The following is a 23440-nucleotide window of genomic DNA, read 5'->3' on the forward strand; positions in this document are numbered from 1 at the left end:
AGACATTTCCATTATTTCTTCATGCCAGCATGAGAACCTTTAAAGGAACATAATACTCATATGCTAAATCACTTGAAACTGATGCAGTATAACTGTAAAAAGCTGACAGGAAAATATCACCTGAGCATCTCTATGTAAAAAAGGAAGATATTTTACCTCACAATCTCCTCAGCTGAGCAGAGTAAGTTCTGTGTAAAAAGTTATACTTCACCTGCTCCCAGCTGCAGGTAAAAAAAAAAAAAAAAAAAAATGAAGAATTGAACAGCAGCCAATCAGCATCAGCAGTGCTGAGGTCATGAACTCTTACTGTGATCTCATGAGATTTGACTTAACTCTCATGAGATTTCATAGTAATCTTCCTTTACCTGATTGGTGAAATAATATGAGAGTTCACGAGGCTCATCCCCTAAGCTGTCCCAGGACAGACATACTAATATGCTGCTTAGAAATACTTTACAATGGGATGTGGCTACTGAGGAACTTTTGAGGTAAAATATCTTTCTTTTTTACATAGAGATGTTCAGGTGATATTTTCTAGTCAGCTTTTTACAGCTATGCTGCATCACTTTCAAGTGTTTAAACATTTGGGTATTATGGCCCTTTAAATGCTGGGGTATTGAGAGAGTGAGGCTTGGTATCAGGGGTGGCTGCACTGCATTTAGTTTTTTACAAAAAGAGGCTAAGTGGATATTTTTATTGAATGTGGTCATTCTTTCTGGCATGAATGAAATAACTTTTGGGTATACCTTTAAGCATTTTTTATGTCTATATGCAAACCATATTTTGAAAAAATATGGGATATGAGATGTATTTGTGCATATTTCAGTGATTGATTAGGCAGAATAATAGTTGTGCGAGGCAGAATTTTATTTGTATATATGAAAACACGAACTAATGTTCAATAAGGCAGTTAATCTAGTGATACATGTGTCAAGGTAAACAGACACTTGTCTAATCACAAAGTAGTAATATCAATCATACGCCTAGATTTAGAGTTTTGCGGCCAAAGGGGTGCGTTAGCTACGCATGCTTTTTTTCCCACGCACCTTTTAAATACCGCTGGTATTTAGAGTTCACAGAATGGCTGGGTTTTCAGTGCGTTGGGCTCCAAAAAGGGAGCGTAGAGCATAATTTAACGCCACTGCAACTCTAGATACCAGCGGTGCTTACGGAAGCGGCCAGCTTCAAAAACGTGCTCGTGCACGATTCCCCCATAGAAAACAATGGGGCCATTTGAGCTGGAAAAAAAACCTAACACCTGCAAAAAAAGCCGCGTTCAGCTCCTAACGCAGCCCCATTGTTTTCTATGGGGAAACACTTCCTACGTCGGCACCTAACACTCTAACATGTACCCCGAGTCTAAACACCCCTAACCTTACACTTAACCCCTATTCTGCCGCCCCCGCTATCGCTGACACCTGCATATTTTTTTTAACCCCTAATCTGCCGCTCCGTAAACCGCCGCTACCTACACTATCCCTATGTACCCCTAATCTACTGCCCCTAACACCGCCGACCCCTATATTATATTAATTAACCCCTAATCTGCCCCCCACAACGTTGCCTCCACCTGCCTACACTTATTAACCCCTAATCTGTCGACCGGACCGCGCCGCTATTATAATAAAGTTATTAACCCCTAATCCGCCTCACTCCCGCCTCAATAACCCTATAATAAATAGTATTAACCCCTAATCTGCCCTCCCTAACATCGCCGACACCTAACTTCAAACATTAACCCCTAATCTGCCGACTGGAGCTCACCGCTATTCTAATAAATGTATTAACCCCTAAAGTCTAACCCTAACCCTAACACCCCCCTAAATTAAATATAATTTTTATCTAACGAAATAAATTAACTCTTATTAAATAACTTATTCCTATTTAAAGCTAAATACTTACCTGTAAAATAAACCCTAATATAGCTACAATATAAATTATAATTATATTGTAGCTATTTTAGGATTAATATTTATTTTACAGGCAACTTTGTAATTATATTAACCAGGTACAATAGCTATTAAATAGTTAAGAACTATTTAATAGTTACCTAGTTAAAATAATTACAAAATTACATGTAAAATAAATCCTAACCTAAGTTACAATTAAACCTAACACTACACTATCAATAAATTAAATAAAATACCTACAATTATCTACAATTAAACCTAACACTACACTATCAATAAATTAATTAAATACAATACCTACAAATAACTACAATGAAATAAACTAACTAAAGTACAAAAAATAAAAAAGAACTAAGTTACAAAAAATAAAAAAATATTTACAAACATTAGAAAAATATTACAACAATTTTAAACTAATTACACCTACTCTAAGCCCCCTAATAAAATAACAAAGCCCCCCAAAATAAAAAATGCCCTACCCTATTCTAAATTAAAAAAGTTCAAAGCTCTTTTACCTTACCAGCCCTGAACAGGGCCCTTTGCGGGGCATGCCCCAAAGAATTCAGCTCTTTTGCCTGTAAAAAAAACACATACAATACCCCCCCCCCCAACATTACAACCCACCACCCACATACCCCTAATCTAACCCAAACCCCCCTTAAATAAACCTAACACTAAGCCCCTGAAGATCTCCCTACCTTGTCTTCACCTCACCGGGTCCCGATCTGTCCAGAAGAGCCTCCGATGTCTTGATCCAAGCCCAAGCGGGGGGCTGAAGAGTGACGTCCATCCACGGGCTGAAGTCTGGATCCAAGCCGCGGCTGAAGAAATCCATCATCGGCTGAAGTCGGAAGTCCATCATCGGGATGAAGTCTTCTATCAAGCCGCATCTTCAATCTTCTTTCTTCTGGAGCGGAGCGGAGCCATCCTCTTTCCAACCGACGCGGATCCAACCTCTTCAACCGACGCCTACTCGCCGAATGACGGTTCCTTTAAATGACGTCATCCAAGATGGTGCCCCTCGAATTCCGATTGGCTGATAGGATTCCCAATAGGATAGGATAGCCAATCGGAATTAAGGTAGGAATATTTTGATACTTGAAGTTAGGTGTCGGCGATGTTAGGGAGGGCAGATTAGGGGTTAATACTATTTATTATAGGGTTATTGAGGCGGGAGTGAGGCGGATTAGGGGTTAATAACTTTATTATAATAGCGGTGCGGTCCGCTCGGCAGATTAGGGGTTAATAAGTGTAGGCAGGTGGAGGCGACGTTGTGGGGGGCAGATTAGGGGTTAATAAATATAATATAGGGGTCGGCGGTGTTAGGGGCAGCAGATTAGGGGTACATAGCTATAATGTAGCTGGCGGCATGCGGACGGCAGATTAGGGGTTAATAAGTGTAGGCGACGTTGTGGGGGGTAGATTATGGGTTAATAAATATAATATAGGGGTCGGCGGTGTTAGGGGCAGCAGATTAGGGGTACATAGGAATAACGTAGTTGGCGGCAGTGTACGGAGCGGAAGATTAGGGGTTAAAAATTTTTTAGAGAGTGGCGGCGATGTGGGGGGGCCTCGGTTTAGGGGTACATAGGTAGTTTATGGGTGTTAGTGTACTTTAGAGCACAGTAGTTAAGAGCTTTATAAACCGGCGTTAGCCCAGAAGGCTCTTAACTACTGACTTTTTTCTGCGGCTGGAGTTTTGTCGTTAGATTTCTAACGCTTACTTCAGCCACGACTCTAAATACCGGCGTTAGAAAGATCCCATTGAAAAGATAGGATACGCAATTGACGTAAGGGGATCTGCGGTATGGAAAAGTCGCGGCTGCAAAGTGAGCGTTAGACCCTTTCCTGACTGACTCCAAATACCGGCGGTAGCCTAAAACCAGCGTTAGGAGCCTCTAACGCTGGTTTTGACGGCTACCGCCCAACTCTAAATCTAGGCCATTGGGTTTGTGCAACCAGCAAGACATACAAGTCACATGCATGGTCAGGAGAATTATGGTCATGTGTTGGGCCTGATACACGTCAGGTCTGAGATTTCTGATGGCGGCGATTGGTTTGCGACTGGTATTTAAGGGAAACTAAAGCCAGTATACGGGTTTGACCACTTCACACATTGACAAAGGCCCATCACTGGAGCTAAAATGTGTTTGTGTTTTTAAGCTTTTTCAGCGTGGTCCCCCCACCTGATGCCAAGGTGTGACACGCGTAGGTCCCTTATAGGGTTTTTCCCTATGGATGGTAATCCTTTTAAATTTGAACTTAAAGGAACAGTCTTCACTAAAATTATTATTTTTAAAAGATAGATAATGCCTTTACTACCCATTCCCCAGCTTTGTACAACCAACATTGATATATTAATATACTTTATAACATTTAAACCTCTAAATTTCTGCCTGTTTCAAAAGCTCTATAGACAGCCTCTTAATCACATGCTTTTTTATTTGTTTTTTCACAAGAGGAGACTGCTAGTTAATGTGGACCATATAGATAACAATGTGTTCACGCCCGAGAATTGTTTTAAGATTTAGCACAACACAGTACTAAATGCAAGTCAATATATAATAAATAAAATGTCATGTGATCAGGGGGCTGTCAGAAGATGCTTAATTACAAGGTAACCACAGAGGTAAAATATATTAATATAACTGTGTTGGTTATACAAATCTGGTAATAAAGGGATTATCTATCTTTTAAAACAATACACATTCTATTGCAGACTGTCCCTTTAACTATTAGTATAGGGAACAAAACTCTCTCTTTTTTCAGTTTGTTAGCAAAACTTGTTATTTTTCAGACCTGGGACCTTAAGAGACATTTTTAATTTTATAAATCTTATCTCCTTTGCTGTGGCCAATTAAAAGGACATTATAGTACACAAATGACATGCTCTAATTTGATTGTTTTAACAGTGTGATTATGTAAACCAATACATACAATTATTTAACAGAAGAGTTCATTATTCTATATCATAAATTCCTTAAAAATGTTCACACCATTACAATTTTGTATTGCTAATATATCATTTCAAAACTGAGGGGGAGAAAAAAAAAAAAAAAAAACTTGTAACAGACATAAAACAGAACATGTGATTTTTAAATAACTTTCCTGTTTACTTCTATTATTTAATTTGCCTTGTTCTTTTGGTATCTTTAGCTGAAAACATACCTTTGTAGGCTCAGGAGCAGCAATGCATTACTGGGAGCTGCTGATTGGTGGCTGCACAAAAATGCCTATCTTCATTGGTACAATGTTCAGCTAGCACCCAGAAGTTCAAAGCTGCTCCTTCAACAAAGCATAGCAAGAGAATAAATCAAATTTGATAAAATAATTCCATTTGAAAGCTGTTTAAAATCGAAAGGTTCTATTTGCATCATGAAAAAAAAACATTTTTTTGTTTCCCTGCCCCTTAATGTTGACACATTCAGCTTTAATTTGACAGTTTACCAAAGATAAATGAATATTAAAGGGACATGAAACCCAAAAATTTTCTTTCATGATTCAGATAGGGAATACAATTTTAAACAACTTTCTAATTTACTTCTATTATCTAATCTGTTTTATTCTCTTGGTATCATTTGTTGAAGGAGCAGCAATGCACTACTGGTTTCTAACTGAACACATGGGTGAGCCAATGACAATCAGTTTATATATGCAGCCACCAATCAACAGCTAGAACTTAGGTTCTCTGCTGCACATGAACTTGCCTAGATAAACATTTCAGCAAAAGAAATTGTATTCTCTATGTCATGGGTGTCAAACTTGCGGCCCGTGGGCCTCATGCGGCCCTCAACCTAATTTTGTGCGGCCCACGCCACCTCCATGAAAAATATGAATTATAATATGCTTATTACTTAAAGAGTGAGTGCGCTTACTGTTAGGGATGCACATACATTAAAACATACGTTATTAAAAAGAAAAAGACAGATAAGTACATAATGATTTCTTTAACACATGCAGTTCATTACTATGGTAGCACTGATTTCCCACATCATTTCTGTCCATTCCTTTCCATCATTTTCTCTTTAACTAAAATCACATACTTTATATATATTTCTATGTATTTATTTTATATTATGTACAACAGGTATGTCTATCACTATTATAAACAGTGGGTCGCACGTGGAGCGTGTGTCTCACCTTCTTAAAAGCATTAGAGCGCATTTCCTCAAGCCAGAGTAAGTTAATTAGGAGTTACAGAACATAATGTTTTGAAATGTATACAGTTATAGCAAATGCCACTGCACTGTTAAGCAATGACAAGATATGTAGGTAGTGTGCGGCCCACGTGAGTTGTACTTGTATGGAAAATGGCCCGCGACTAAAATGAGTTTGACACCCCTGCTCTATGTGAATCATGAAAGAAACATTCTGGGTTTCATGTCCCTTTAAGGAGCAACGTGGTGCCCAGTGTAAATTATTATTTCTTTCATGTAATTAACAAGAGTCCATGAGCTAGTGACGTATGGGATATACATTCCTACCAGGAGGGGCAAAGTTTCCCAAACCTTAAAATGCCTATAAATACACCCTCACCACACCCACAAATCAGTTTTACAAACTTTGCCTCCAAGGGAGGTGGTGAAGTAAGTTTGTGCTAGATTCTACGTTGATATGCGCTCCGCAGCAAGTTGGAGCCCGGTTTTCCTCTCAGCGTGCAGTGAATGTCAGAGGGATGTGAAGAGAGTATTGCCTATTGAATGCAGTGATCTCCTTCTACGGGGTCTATTTCATAAGGTTCTCTGTTATCGGTCGTAGAGATTCATCTCTTACCTCCCTTTTCAGATCGACGATATACTCTTATATTTACCATTACCTCTACTGATTCTCGTTTCAGTACTGGTTTGGCTTTCTACAAACATGTAGATGAGTGTCCTGGGGTAAGTAAGTCTTATTTTCTGTGACACTCTAAGCTATGGTTGGGCACTTTATTTATAAAGTTCTAAATATATGTATTCAAACATTTATTTGCCTTGACTCAGAATGTTCAACTTTCCTTATTTTCAGACAGTCAGTTTCATATTTGGGATTATGCATTGAATTATCATATTTTTCTTACCTCAAAAATTTGACTTTTTTCCCTGTGGGCTGTTAGGCTCGCGGGGGCTGAAAATGCTTCATTTTATTGCGTCATTCTTGGCGCGGACTTTTTTGGCGCAAAAATTCTTTTCCGTTTCCGGCGTCATACGTGTCGCCGGAAGTTACGTCATTTTTTTGACGTTATTTTGCGCCAAAAATGTCGGCGTTCCGGATGTGGCGTCATTTTTGGCACCTAAAGCATTTAGGCGCCAAATAATGTGGGCGTCTTATTTGGCGCTAAAAAATATGGGCGTCGCTTTGTCTCCACATTTTTTCAGTCTCATTTTTCATTGCTTCTGGTTGCTAGAAGCTTGATATTTGGCATTTTTTCCCATTCCTGAAACTGTCTTATAAGGAATTTGATCTATTTTGCTTTATATGTTGTTTTTTCTCTTACATATTGCAAGATGTCTCACGTTGCATCTGAGCCAGAAGATACTACAGGAAAATCACTGCCTGCTGGATCTACCAAAGCTAAGTGTATCAATTTTTGGTAGTTATTCCTCCAGCTGTTGTTTGTAATAATTGTCATGACAAACTTGTTAAAGCAGATAATATTTCCTTTAGTAATGTACCATTGCCTGTTGCAGTTCCCTCAACATCTAAGGTGCAGAATGTTCCTGATAACATAAGAGATTTTGTTTCTGAATCCATAAAGAAGGCTTTGTCTGTTATTTCTCCTTCTAGTAAACATAAAAAGTCTTTTAAATCTTCTCTCTCTACAGATGAATTTTTAAATGAACACCATCATTCTGATTCTTTGGACTCTTCTGGTTCAGAGGATTCTATCTCAGAGATTGATGCTGATAAATCTTCATATTTATTTAAGATGGAATTTATTCGCTCTTTACTTAAAGAAGTACTAATTGCTTTAGAAATAGAGGATTCTAGTCCTCTTGATACTAATTCTATACGTTTGGATAAGGTTTTTTAAGCTCCTGCGGTTATTCCAGAAGTTTTTCCTGTTCCTAATGCTATTTTCTGCAGTGATTTCCAAAGAATGGGATAAATTGGGTAATTAATTTACTCCTTCTAAACGTTTTAAGCAATTATATCCTGTTCCGCCTGACAGGTTAGAATTTTGGGACAAAATCCCTAAAGTTGATGGGGCTATTTCTACCCTTGCTAAACGTACTACCATTCCTACGTCAGATGGTACCTCGTTTAAGGATCCTTTAGATAGAAAAATTGAATCCTTTCTAAGAAAAGCTTATCTGTGTTCAGGTAATCTTCTTAGACCTGCTATATCATTGGCTGATGTTGCTGCAGCTTCAACTTTTTGGTTGGAAACCCTAGCGCAACAAGTAGCAAATCGTGATTCTCATGATATTATTATTCTTCTTCAGCATGCTAATAATTTTATCTGTGATGCCATTTTTGATATTATTAGAGTTGATGTTAGGTTTATGTCTCTAGCTATCTTAGCCAGAAGAGCTTTATGGCTTAAGACTTGGAATGCTGATATGGCTTCTAAATCAACTCTACTTTCCATTTCTTTCCAGGGAAACAAATTATTTGGTTCTCAGTTGGATTCTATTATTTCAACTGTTACTGGTGGGAAAGGAACTTTTTTACCACAGGATAAAAAATCTAAAGGTAAAAACAGGGCTAACAATCGTTTTCGTTCCTTTCGTTTCAACAAAGAACAAAAGCCTGATCCTTCGTCCTCAGGAGCAGTATCAGTTTGGAAACCATCTCCAGTCTGGAATAAATCCAAGCCTGCTAGAAAGGCAAAGCCTGCTTCTAAGTTCACATGAAGGTACGGCCCTCATTCCAGTTCAGCTGGTAGGGGGCAGGTTACGTTTTTTCAAAGAAATTTGGATCAATTCTGTTCACAATCTTTGGATTCAGAGCATTGTTTCAGAAGGGTACAGAATTGGTTTCAAGATGAGACCTCCTGCAAAGAGATTTTTTCTTTCCCGTGTCCCAGTAAATCCAGTGAAAGCTCAAGCATTTCTGAATTGTGTTTCAGATCTAGAGTTGGCTGGAGTAATTATGCCAGTTCCAGTTCCGGAACAGGGGATGGGGTTTTATTCAAATCTCTTCATTGTACCAAAGAAGGAGAATTCCTTCAGACCAGTTCTGGATCTAAAATTATTGAATCGTTATGTAAGGATACCAACGTTCAAGATGGTAACTGTAAGGACTATATTGCCTTTTGTTCAGCAAGGGAATTATATGTCCACAATAGATTTACAGGATGCATATCTGCATATTCCGATTCATCCAGATCATTTTCAGTTCCTGAGATTCTCTTTTCTAGACAAGCATTACCAATTTGTGGCTCTACCGTTTGGCCTTGCTACAGCTCCGAGAATTTTCACAAAGATTCTCGGTGCCCTTCTGTCTGTAATCAGAGAACAGGGTATTGTGGTATTTCCTTATTTGGACGATATCTTGGTACTTGCTCAGTCTTTACATTTAGCAGAGTCTCATACGAATCGACTTGTGTTGTTTCTTCAAGATCATGGTTGGAGGATCAATTTACCAAAAAGTTCTTTGATTCCTCAAACAAGGGTAACCTTTCTGGGTTTCCAGATAGATTCAGTGTCCATGACTCTGTCTTTAACAGACAAGAGACGTCTAAAATTGATTACAGCTTGTCGAAACCTTCAGTCTCAATCATTCCCTTCGGTAGCCTTATGCATGGAAATTCTAGGTCTTATGACTGCTGCATCGGACGCAATCCCCTTTGCTCGTTTTCACATGCGACCTCTTCAGCTCTGTATGCTGAACCAATGGTGCAGGGATTACACGAAGATATATCAATTAATATCTTTAAAACCGATTGTTCGACACTCTCTAACGTGGTGGACAGATCACCATCGTTTAATTCAGGGGGCTTCTTTTGTTCTTCCGACCTGGACTGTAATTTCAACAGATGCAAGTCTCACAGGTTGGGGAGCTGTGTGGGGATCTCTGACGGCACAGGGAGTTTGGGAATCTCAGGAGGTGAGATTACCGATCAATATTTTGGAACTCCGTGCAATTTTCAGAGCTCTTCAGTTTTGGCCTCTTCTGAAGAGAGAATCGTTCATTTGTTTTCAGACAGACAATGTCACAACTGTGGCATACATCAATCATCAAGGAGGGACTCACAGTCCTCTGGCTATGAAAGAAGTATCTCGAATTTTGGTTTGGGCGGAATCCAGCTCCTGTCTAATCTCTGCGGTTCATATCCCAGGTGTAGACAATTGGGAAGCGGATTATCTCAGTCGCCAAACGTTGCATCCGGGCGAATGGTCTCTTCACCCAGAGGTATTTCTTCAGATTGTTCAAATGTGGGGGCTTCCAGAGATAGATCTGATGGCCTCTCATCTAAACAAGAAACTTCCCAGGTATCTGTCCAGATCCCGGGATCCTCAGGCGGAGGCAGTGGATGCATTATTACTTCCTTGGAAGTATCATCCTGCCTATATCTTTCCGCCTCTAGTTCTTCTTCCAAGAGTAATCTCCAAGATTCTGAGGGAATGCTCGTTTGTTCTGCTAATAGCTCCGGCATGGCCTCACAGGTTTTGGTATGCGGATCTTGTCCGGATGGCATCTTGCCAACCATGGACTCTTCCGTTAAGACCAGACCTTCTGTCGCAAGGTCCTTTTTTCCATCCGGATCTGAAATCCTTAAATTTAAAGGTATGGAGATTGAACGCTTGATTCTTGGTCAAAGAGGTTTCTCTGACTCCGTGATTAATACTATGTTACAGGCTCGTAAATCTGTATCTCGAGAGATATATTATAGAGTCTGGAAGACTTATATTTCTTGGTGTCTTTCTCATCATTTTTCTTGGCATTCTTTTAGAATACCGAGAATTTTACAGTTTCTTCAGGATGGTTTAGATAAGGGTTTGTCCGCAAGTTCTTTGAAAGGACAAATCTCTGCTCTTTCTGTTCTTTTTCACAGAAAGATTGCTATTCTTCCTGATATTCATTGTTTTGTACAAGCTTTGGTTCGTATAAAACTTGTCATTAAGTCAATTTCTCCTCCTTGGAGTTTGAATTTGGTTCTGGGAGCTCTTCAAGCTCCTCCGTTTGAACCTATGCATTCATTGGACATTAAATTACTTTCTTGGAAAGTTTTGTTCCTTTTGGCCATCTCTTCTGCTAGAAGAGTTTCTGAATTATCTGCTCTTTCTTGTGAGTCTCCTTTTCTGATTTTTCATCAGGATAAGGCGGTGTTGCGAACTTCTTTTGAATTTTTACCTAAAGTTGTGAATTCCAACAACATTAGTAGAGAAATTGTGGTTCCTTCATTATGTCCTAATCCTAAGAATTCTAAGGAGAAATCGTTGCATTCTTTGGATGTTGTTAGAGCTTTGAAATATTATGTTGAAGCTACGAAATCTTTCCGTAAGACTTCTAGTCTATTTGTTATCTTTTCCGGTTCTAGGAAAGGCCAGAAAGCTTCTGCCATTTCTTTGGCATCTTGGTTGAAATCTTTAATTCATCTTGCCTATGTTGAGTCGGGTAAAATTCCGCCTCAGAGAATTACAGCTCATTCTACTAGGTCAGTATCTACTTCCTGGGCGTTTAGGAATGAAGCTTCGGTTGACCAGATCTGCAAAGCAGCAACTTGGTCCTCTTTGCATACTTTTACTAAATTCTACCATTTTGATGTATTTTCTTCTTCTGAAGCAGTTTGGTAGAAAAGTACTTCAGGCAGCGGTTTCAGTTTGAATCTTCTGCTTATGTTTTTCGTTAAACTTTATTTTGGGTGTGGATTATTTTCAGCAGGAATTGGCTGTCTTTATTTTATCCCTCCCTCTCTAGTGACTCTTGTGTGGAAAGATCCACATCTTGGGTATTCATTATCCCATACGTCACTAGCTCATGGACTCTTGTTAATTACATGAAAGAAAACATAATTTATGTAAGAACTTACCTGATAAATTCATTTCTTTCATATTAACAAGAGTCCATGAGGCCCACCCTTTTTTGTGGTGGTTATGATTTTTTTGTATAAAGCACAATTATTCCAATTCCTTATTTTATATGCTTCGCACTTTTTTCTTATCACCCCACTTCTTGGCTATTCGTTAAACTGATTTGTGGGTGTGGTGAGGGTGTATTTATAGGCATTTTAAGGTTTGGGAAACTTTGCCCCTCCTGGTAGGAATGTATATCCCATACGTCACTAGCTCATGGACTCTTGTTAATATGAAAGAAATGAATTTATCAGGTAAGTTCTTACATAAATTATGTTATTATTGTTTGAGATGGTCCTAAAAAGTCATTGTTGCAAAATCTTTGCTTTGCACGAAGGTGCAATCTGACTGTTTTTGTATTGATGTTTATTTGTAAGGATAACATGTCCTAGCTAATACATTAATACACAATTTAGATGTTTTTCGTGCTTTAAAGTTCTATTTAGAAGCAACAAAAGATTTTAGACAAACCTCATCCTTGTTTGTCGTTTACTCTGGTAAGAGGAGAGGTCAAAAAGCTACTGCTACCTCTCTCTCTTTCTGGCTGAAATGCATTATCCGCTTGGCTTATGAGACTGCCGGACGGCAGCCTCCTGACCGTATCACAGCTCACTCTACTAGGGCTGTGGCTTCCACATGGGCCTATAAGAACGAGGCTTCTGTTGACCAGATATGTAAGGCAGCGACTTGGTCTTCTCTGCACACTTTTGCCAAATTCTACAAATTTGATATTTTTGCTTCTTCGGAGGCTGTTTTTGGGAGAAAGGTTTTGCAAGCCGTGGTGCCTTCTGTTTAGGTAACCTGATTTGCTCCCTCCCTTCATCCGTGTCCTAAAGCTTTGGTATTGGTTCCCACAAGTAATGGATGACGCCGTGGACCGGACACACCAATGTTGGAGAAAACAGAATTTATGCTTACCTGATAAATTACTTTCTCCAACGGTGTGTCCGGTCCACGGCCCGCCCTGGTTTTTTTAATCAGGTTGAAAAAATTTTTCTTTATACACTACAGTCACCACGGCACCCTATAGTTTCTCCTTTTTCTCCTAACCGTCGGTCGAATGACTGGGGGGCGGAGCCAGAGGGGGAGCTATATGGACAGCTCTTGCTGTGTGCTCTCCTTGCCTTTCCCTGTGGGGGAGAACATTTCCCACAAGTAATGGATGACGCCGTGGACCGGACACACCGTTGGAGAAAGTAATTTATCAGGTAAGCATAAATTCTGTTTTTTCTATAAATCAGCATTATAACACTTCACTTTAGCATACTTTCAGCAGAGAAATGTTTTGCAGTTTTGTCTGTGGATGAATGGATAAAATAAATGAATGATTTTGGACAAGAATATCCAGCTAGGTCTAGGAAATTTGTGAGTAACATTGCTGTCTGCGTGTGTGTGTGTGTGTGTGTATATTTTTATATATATATATATATATATATATATATATATATATATATATACAGTGGATATAAAAAGTCTACACACCCCTGTTAAAATGTCAGGTTTATGTGATGTAAAAAAATGAGACAAAGATGAATCATTTCAGAACTCTTTCCACCTTTAATATGACCTATAAACTGTACAACCTGATTGAAAAACAAACTGAAACTTCTAGGTGCAGGGAAGTAAAAATAAAAAAATAAAATAATATGGTTGCATAAGTGTTCCCTTATAATTGGGGATGTAGCTGTGTTTAGAATTGAGCAATCACATTCAAAATCATGTTAAATAAGAGTCAGTACACACCTGCCATCATTTAAAATGCCTCTGATTAACCCCAAATAAAGTTCAGCTGTTCTAGTAGGTCTTTCCTGACATTTTCTTAGGCGCAACCTACAGCAAAAGCCATGGTTCGCAGAGAGCTTCCAAAGCATCAGAGGGATCTCATTGTTAAAAGGTATCAGTCAGGAGAACGGTACAAAAGAATTTCCAAGGCATTAGATATACCATGGAACACAGTGAAGACTGTCATCATCAAGTGGACAAAATATGGCGCAACAGTGACATTACCAAGAACTGGATGTCCCTCCAAAATTGATGAAAAGACGAGAAGAAAACTGGTCTGGGAGGCTGCCAAGAGGCCTACAGCACCATTAAAGGAGCTGCAGGAATATCTGGCAAGTACTGGCTGTGTGGTGCATGTGACAACAATCGCCCATATTCTTCATATGTCTGGGCTATGGGGTAGAGTGGCAAGACGGAAGCCTTTTCTTACAAAAAAAAAAACATCCAAGCCCAGCTAAATTTTGCAGAAACACATCTGAAGCTTACCAAAAGCATGTCGCAAAAGGTGTTCTGGTTTGATGAAACCAAGATTAAACTTTTTGGCCATAATTCCAAAAGATATGTTTGGCGCAAAAACAACACTGCATATAACCAAAAGAACACCATACCCATAGTGAAGCATTTTGATGGCAGCATCATGCTTTGGGTCTGTTTTTCTTCAGCTGCAACTGGGGCCTTAGTCAAGGTAGTGGGAATTATGAACAGTTCCAAATACCAGACAATATTGACACAAAACCTTCAGACTTCTGCTAGAAAGCTGAACATGAAAGCTGGCCCAGTCAGAGCCCAGACCTGAATCCAATCGAAAATCTGTGGGGTGATCTTAAGTGGGCTGTGCACAAGAGATGCCCTCACAATCTGACATATTTGGAGTGTTTCTGCAAAGAAGAATGGGCAAATCTTGCCAAGTCAAGATGTGTCATGCTGAAAAACTCATACCCAAAAAGACTGAGTGCTGTAATAAAATCAAAGGGTATTAGTTTAAGGGTGTGCACACTTATGCAACCATATTATTTTAGTTTTTTATTTCTACTTCCCTCCACCTAAAAGATTTTAGTTTGTTTTGCAATTGAGTTGTACAGTGTATAGGTCACATTAAAGGTGGAAAAAGTTCTGAAATGATTTATTTTTGTCTCGTTTTTTTACATCACAGAAACATGACATTTTAACAGGGGTGTGTAGATTTTTATATCCACTGTATGTATATGTGTGTGTGTGTGTATGTATATATATATATATATATATATATATATATATATATATATATATAAATATATATGTGTGTATATATATATATATATATATATAAGGTTAAAAGCATGTGTTATTTTTTTCCTACACGCACAAATTGTGCCAACAGCCAGTCTCAACCTCTTCCTTTTTTTCTGTTTGTGATGTAAAATATCTATAGATATGTATAGAGAGGATAAGCTAATTAACTCCCCTCAAATTAATCTGTATAGAAAACCATCACTAACATCTTGGTTTTTGATTTTAGTGTTCCAGTTGATCCCTCTGGAAGCAGTCCTGTTTCTCCAAATTCTCATGACAGATCTGTAGTCCATTCTCCACTTCGATCTCCTTTAAAGCGTCAAGCATCTGTATGTTCTACCCGTCTGGGCAGCACAAAAAGTCTTTCTGCTGCTTTCTATGTAGAGAAACAGCCTGGTCCTGTAGGGGTTCAGTTCAGTAGTGATGTCTCTCGCAGCGATGAGAATGTGCTTGATTCCCCAAAACAAAGAAGGAGCTTTGGCTCTTTTCCTTACACTCCATCTGCAGATTCAAATTCATTTCACCAATACAGATCAATGGATTCTAGCATGTCTATGGCAGACAGTGAAGCTTATTTCTCTGCAGCAGAGGAGTTTGAACCTATCAGCAGTGATGAAGGACCAGGAACATATCCTGGAAGAAAAAAGAGAAAAAAACAAACTCAGCAAATTGATTACAGTAGGGGCTCCATTTACCATAGTGTGGAAGGTCCTTTGAGTGCTAATGCTCACCTGGACATTCGACAGGACTCAAGGACCCTGCCAATACGGCCTCATGCTTCCCAAGCTTCATTTGTTTCTGCTTTAGGAGGGGAAGATGAGCCTTTGGAACATGTGTATGCAATGGAAGCAGAGAAACCTTCAGATAATGAACAAACCACTCAACAGCCAATACTGTCCTGTTATCAGAATTACCTTACTCAATTCCAAGTCTTCAATTGGTCAGTAAAACATCCAACAAACAAAAGGACTTCAAAATCTTCTTTGCACCGTCCATTGGACCTCGACACTCCAACAAGTGAAGAAATCACAACATCATATGATCAGCTTTGTGTTCCAACGTTCAAGGTATTAAAATCACATTATCCTGTTTTTACTTTTTACATTATTTGGTTCAATTATTGTAATTGTTTTCTGTTAAAAAGCATTAGTGTGCAAGTATGCACTCTGATCAATCTATTAACAGCAAATAGTTTTATCAAAAGGTCACTTTCTGATGTCCATATAGTCCAAGTGAGTCATAGAGCTGAGACAAACAGTGGGGCTAGAGAGGGTAAATTATTGAGCAATAATTTAAGGTATAAGAACACTTTTTTTGGTATCTCTTGAATAACTGCTGGTTCATTTTTCTTTCATAAAATGATGATGGTCCACAGTCCTCCATAACATATGGGATATATTTCCCGCCACTAGGTAAAGGTCAAGAATACATCCAGGAGCGTTAAAACCCTTTCATCTCTCTCTTAGTTGTGTTCTTGGCCTCGTAGAAGATGGTTGAGAATACAGATGGATTACAAATTTGGAGCTCAGACCTATGTAAGACCTAGAGCCCCTATGGAGTATAATTATAAAGAAGAAAGAAAAGACTCTTCACAGCAGCTGAATGATACAGGGACACAGGAATACCCTGTTATGTGCACAGCATTTCCCTAACAGCACTTCAGCCATAACTAACTTCAGGCATCGAGGGGACTCGTCCCTAGTCTTCCCCTTAGGGACTCCGTTATTTCCTACTGCAGTCCTTTGAGGTACTTAATACCTGCACTTGATGGGCTCTCTACTGGATACTTTTGCATTAACATTGACATGCTTGGTAAGCCAGTGAAGGGGTGCTGTATAAGGTAAGTGCCTTTACACAGCATAGACACAGCCCAGAGGCTATATATAGGTACTCTGACACAGGTACCCCATAGCCAGGGGACTTAACCTGCTCCTCTCATGACACATTTTTTTCTCCATAGCATATCCCTAACAGTTCTACTAGCATTGGCAACATTATTAGTGAAGCCTCTGACCCATTTTAAACCTCTGGCAGCTTCATGGTTTTTTATTTGAGCCCTTTAAGAGGACCGGCAATAGCAGTTCAGTAGTGCAGGCTACAGTTAGGCAGGGGAACACATTTTGATAGGGTTTATATGCTTATGTTTGGTGTACTATATTTTATTCACAAACAAGTTTTTTTTTTTCTCATTATACAAAGACACCAGCTTTTATAGCAGCTTTAGCCTAGCCCCATCAGTGTTTCTCGGGCTTCCTTTCAATCCAGAGCCTTTGTGACTAGATTTCAGCTACAACATTTGGGGCTTACTTCTAAACAGATTCTAATCTGATTTTTAGTGAAAGGGATGAGTACTCATACAGGAGCTGCCAGGGGGTAGTTATGACATCATCTTATTTCTGGGGCCTATAAAGCTAATTACATTGGGAGATTGTATACGTGTCTGAGGGAGTATTACTATAGTGTAGAGGGCTCTCTATCAGGTTTTTTATTTACTGTTTATGATATAAGTTGTCATTGTATACTGTTCTATAAGTACAAACATGGAGCAAAATATTTCTGTTCCCACTGTTATTTTTATAGAGGAGTCGGTTACTGATATCCCTCTGTATACATATATATGTTTATTTTGCAAAGATGTTCTGGTATGACAGGTCACTCAAATCTGTAAGAATTGTATACCTCAAATTTTGCATACATATAAGCCGCAACAGTCTACTGTTCAGAGCAAATTATCCCTGTACTTTTCAACTCATGGAGAAAGCTACTGTTTTTACTCCAGAAGCTAAAAATAAAATATACAAAATAGTGACGATTTGTTTAATGACTGTCCCCAAAAGTAAGCGTAAATCTGGGGTTTTAACTCAGTCATCTGAGGTAAATGTGCATTCTTATGTGAGCTGCAGTGTACCAACTTTATCATATGTGCATTTATTTATTGTACTAAACCTAAAAACATGGTTTCATTACCATTTAATATAACTATCTAAGCTATTAATACTTATTTAAAAGTACATTTAGCATTGTACTCCCATGTAAACAGATAGTTTATTTATGCCAGTCTGCAGTTTTATACTGTTGCATCTTGCAGATCATGTACACTATTCTGTTAAACAAATAATACTTTTTACATAGGCAGAACTCCTGTCTCTGTCGATGCAAGACATTACATGTCCTATGCTATAATTGTACACATTCTTTAGTATATACCCCCCTAGGTATATACCTTTCATTCATGGCACTCTGCATGTTAATTTCCTATTGAGATCCTTTTTTAAGATAAGATCTATTGGTCTGTTTTATACCTACCTGTTTCCAAGAATCAAACAAAAGTCAACGTTAGTAATATTAGTTGTTCCAGTCTGGCACTGCAGGACTTGGTATGTGGACCTAGTGCATATGTCCTTTTGCTTTCCATAGCTTTTTCCTCTGTTGTCTCAAGTTTCTCTTTTCTATCAAGATCTCAAGTCTTTAATTTTATAGCGTTGAGTTTGAACGCCTAGTTTTGAAACATAGAGATTTATTTAATCTTTAATGCAGGCCTGTTACACAAGAGATTTAACACAAGATTGGAAGACATACTTAAATAGTGTTCTGTAGAAAAATAGAAAACACAAAGGCGCCAAATAGTGTAGTACAGTCTCAACTCTGGATATTAAGAATTATGGATATTCAACTCAAAAGTGGATAGCACCTGTATGGTGCAAATCCTGCATGCTGGAGCTTTAAAAGTAACAAAACGGAAAATCCAGGCATCTAAGCTTCAAAAAACAGATTCCTTTATTGATACATAAAATTAAAAGTTAGTATAGACAGCGGCCTGACGCGTTTCGGCTTGCTAGTACATCGTAATAATAGACCATAGTGCTGGAACTTTGCATTTGCCCAGCTAACTTCCTCCGGTAGAAGTGAAGTCTTTCAAAGGGGATAGAGTGGATCTTCCTTTAAAAGTCTGAAAGACTCCACTTTGACCGGAGGTAGTTAGCTGGGCAACTACAAAGTTCCAGCACGCCTGACTTCATCATACAGGTGCTATCCACTTGTGAGTTGAATATACGTAATTCTTAATATCCAGAGTTGAGACTGTACTACACCATTTGGCGCCTTTGTGTTTTCTATTTTTCTACAGATCCTTTTCCTTGGGAGACTGACCACATCCTTTCAAAAAGCTGCCTAAGAGTGTTTACAGTTTCATCAACTTTGAATGGACTTTCCATTACTGCATATTTGTATTATACTTGAGAGAGCCCCCTTGAGACTATAGATATGTGTTGTCTCCTATTTAGTGGACTCTTATACATATAGTCTCTTGAACTTATATTAAATAGTGTTCTTCCAGAGAGTTTTCTTGGTATCCTTTAAAATTCCTAGAATCCTTCAGTTTTCAGGGCGCCCTCGTGAAGTGTTTGTCCACTATTTCTCTTGTTAAGTGTATCCAGTCCACGGATCATCCATTACTTGGGATATTCTCCTTCCCAACAGGAAGTTGCAAGAGGATCACCCACAGCAGAGCTGCTATATAGCTCCTCCCCTAACTGCCATATCCAGTCATTCTCTTGCAACCCTCAACAAAGATGGAGGTCGTAAGAGGAGAGTGGTGTTTTATACTTAGTTTATTTCTTCAATCAAAAGTTTGTTATTTTTAAATGGTACCGGAGTGTGCTGTTTATCTCAGGCAGTATTTAGAAGAAGAATCTGCCTGCATTTTCTATGATCTTAGCAGAAGTAACTAAGATCCATGGCTGTTCTCATATATTCTGAGGAGTGAGGTAACTTCAGAGAGGGAATGGCATGCAGGTTTTCCTGCAATAAGGTATGTGCACTTAATATTTTTCTAGGGATGGAATTTGCTAGAAAATGCTGCTTATACCGGATTAATGTAAGTAAAGCCTTAAATGCAGTGATAGCTACTGGTATCAGGCTTATTAATAGAGATGCATACTCTTATAAAAATGTAATATAAAACGTTTGCTGGCATGTTAATCGTTTTTATATATGTTTGGTGACAAAACTTATTGGGGCCTAGTTTTTTTCCACATGGCTGGTTTGATTTCTGCCTAGAGACAGTTTCCTGAAGCTTTCCACTGTTGCAATATGAGTGGGAATGGCCTATTTTAGTGCTTTTCTGTGCAGCTACAAATACTGACAGAGACATTCAGCTTCCCTCTGCATGATACAGGACATCTCTGAAGGGCTCAAAAGGCTTCAAAGTCTTGTTTGAGGAGGGTAACAATCACAGTAGCCTGTGGCAGTTGTTGTGACTGTGTTTAAAAAACGTTTTTGTCATTTATTATTCTGTTTTTGTTATTAAGGGGTTAATCATCCATTTGCAAGTGGGTGCAGTGCTCTGCTAACTTGTTACATACACTGTAAAAATTTTGTTAGTGTAACTGCCTTTTTTCACTGTTATTTCAAATTTTGTCAAAATTTGTTTCTCTTAAAGGCACAGTAACGTTTTTTATATTGCTTGTTAACTTGCTTTAAAGTGTTTTCCAAGCTTGCTAGTCTCATTGCTAGTCTGTACAAACATGTCTGAAACAGAGGATACTTGTTCATTATGTTTAAAAGCCATGGTGGAGCCCCATAGGAGAATGTGTACTAAATGTATTGATTTCACCTTAAACAGTAAAGATCAGTCTTTATCTATAAAAGAATTGTCACCAGAGGGGTCTGTCGAGGGGGAAGTTATGCCGACTAACTCTCCCCACGTGTCGGACCCTTCGCCTCCCGCTCAAGGGACGCACGCTAATATGGCGCCAAGTACATCAGGGACGCCCATAGCGATTACTTTGCAGGACATGGCTGCAATCATGAATAATACCCTGTCAGAGGTACTATCCAGATTGCCTGAATTGAGAGGCAAGCTCGATAGCTCTGGGGTTTGACGAGATACAGAGCGCGTAGATGCTGTAAGAGCCATGTCTGATACTGCGTCACAATATGCAGAACTTGAGGACGGAGAGCTTCAGTCTGTGGGTGACGTCTCTGATTCGGGGAGACCTGATTCTGAGATTTCTAATTTTAAATTTAAGCTTGAGAACCTCCATGTATTGCTTGGGGAGGTATTAGCTGCTCTGAATGACTGTGACACAATTGCAGTGCCAGATAAATTGTGTAGGCTGGATAAATACTATGCAGTACCGGTGAGTACTGATGTTTTTCCAATACCTAAAAGGCTTACAGAAATTATTAGTAAGGAGTGGGATAGACCCGGTGTGCCCTTTTCCCCACCTCCTATATTTAGAAAAATGTTTCCAATAGATGCCACTACACGGGACTTATGGCAGACTGTCCCTAAGGTGGAGGGAGCAGTTTCTACTTTAGCAAAGCGTACCACTATCCTGATTGAGGACAGTTGTGCTTTTTCAGATCCAATGGATAAAAAATTAGAGGGTTACCTTAAGAAAATGTTTATTCAACAAGGTTTTATTTTACAGCCCCTTGCATGCATTGCGCCTGTCACTGCTGCAGCGGCATTCTGGTTTGAGGCCCTGGAAGAGGCCATCCATACAGCTCCATTGACTGAAATTGTTGACAAGCTTAGAACTCTTAAACTAGCTAACTCATTTGTTTCTGATGCCATTGTTCATTTGACTAAACTAACGGCTAAGAATTCCGGATTCGCCATCCAGGCGCGTAGGGCGCTATGGCTAAAATCCTGGTCAGCTGATGTGACTTCAAAGTCTAAATTACTCAACATTCCTTTCAAGGGGCAGTTCTTATTCGGGCCTGGTTTGAAAGAAATTATTGCTGACATTACTGGAGGTAAGGGTCATACCCTTCCTCAGGACAGGGCCAAATCAAAGGCCAAATAGTCTAATTTTCGTGCCATTCGAAATTCCAAGGCAGGTGCAGCATCAACTTCCTCCGCTTCAAGACAAGAGGGAACTTCTGCTCAATCTAAGCAGGCCTGGAAACCTAACCAGTCCTGGAAAGCCTGCTGCTGCCTCTAAGACAGCATGAAGGAACAGCCCCCTATCTGGCAACGGATCTAGTAGGGGGCAGACTTTTTCTCTTCGCCCAGGCGTGGGCAAGAGATGTTCAAGATCCCTGGGCGTTGGAGATCATATCTCAGGGATATCTTCTGGACCTCAAAGCTTCCCCTCCACAAGGGAGATTTCATCTTTCAAGGTTATCTGCAAATCAGATAAAGAAAGAGGCATTCCTACGCTGTGTGCAAGACCTCCTAGTAAGGGTTTTTATTCAAATCTGTTTGTGGTTCCCAAAAAAGAGGGAACCTTCAGACCAATTTTGGATCTAAAGATCTTAAACAAATTCCTCAGAGTTCCATCTTTCAAAATGGAAACTATTCGGACCATCCTACCCATGATCCAAGAGGGTCAGTACATGACCACAGTGGACTTAAAGGATGCCTACCTTCACATACCGATTCACAAAGATCATCATCGGATCCTAAGGTTTGCCTTTCTAGACAGGCATTACCAATTTGTAGCTCTTCCCTTCGGGTTGGCTACAGCCCCGAGAATCTTTACGAAGGTTCTGGGCTCACTTCTGGCGGTTCTAAGACCGCGAGGCATAGCGGTGGCTCCGTATCTAGACGACATCCTGATACAGGCGTCAAGCTTTCAAATTGCCAAGTCTCATACAGAGACAGTTCTGGCATTTCTGAGATCGCACGGGTGGAAAGTGAACGAGGAAAAGAGTTCTCTATTCCCACTCACAAGAGTCTCCTTCTTAGGGACTCATAGATTCTGTAGAGATGAAAATTTACCTGACGGAGTCCAGGTTATCAAAGCTTCTAAATGCTTGCCGTATTCTTCATTCCATTCCGCGCCCTTCGGTGGCTCAGTGTATGGAGGTGATTGGCTTAATGGTAGCGGCAATGGACATAGTGCCATTTGCGCGCCTACATCTCAGACCGCTGCAATTATGCATGCTAAGTCAGTGGAATGGGGATTACACAGATTTGTCCCCTCTGCTAAATCTGGATCAAGAGACCAGAGATTCTCTTCTCTGGTTGTTGTCTCGGGTCCACCTGTCCGAGGGTATGACCTTTCGCAGGCCAGATTGGACAATTGTAACAACAGATGCCAGCCTTCTAGGTTGGGGTGCAGTCTGGAACTCCCTGAAGGCACAGGGATCGTGGACTCAGGAGGAGAAACTCCTTCCGATAAATATTCTGGAGTTAAGAGCAATATTCAATGCTCTTCTGGCTTGGCCTCAGTTAGCAACACTGAGGTTCATCAGATTTCAGTCGGACAATATCACGACTGTGGCTTACCTCAACCATCAAGGGGGAACCAGGAGTTCCCTAGCGATGTTAGAAGTCTCAAAAATAATTCGCTGGGCAGAGACTCACTCTTGCCACCTGTCAGCAATCCATATCCCAGGCGTGGAGAACTGGGAGGCGGATTTTCTAAGTCGTCAGACTTTTCACCCGGGGGAGTGGGAACTCCATCCGGAGGTGTTTGCTCAATTGATTCATCGTTGGGGCAAACCAGAGTTGGATCTCATGGC

General features: G+C 39.7%; 1 protein-coding gene across 8 annotated transcripts in view; it reads left to right on the forward strand.

The window, feature by feature from the left end:
• Positions 1-23440, forward strand: part of BLTP1 (bridge-like lipid transfer protein family member 1) — a 1044923-nt gene that overhangs the window by 506065 nt on the left and 515418 nt on the right. For all 8 annotated transcript variants that reach the window (XM_053703615.1, XM_053703613.1, XM_053703617.1 and 5 more), the window contains one exon: positions 15192-16032. In XM_053703615.1, the coding sequence (XP_053559590.1) occupies positions 15192-16032 (841 nt within the window). The remainder of the gene's footprint in view (positions 1-15191; positions 16033-23440) is intronic.

This window comes from Bombina bombina, chromosome 2, assembly GCF_027579735.1.
Source record: "Bombina bombina isolate aBomBom1 chromosome 2, aBomBom1.pri, whole genome shotgun sequence".
Taxonomy (NCBI): Eukaryota; Metazoa; Chordata; class Amphibia; order Anura; family Bombinatoridae; genus Bombina; species Bombina bombina.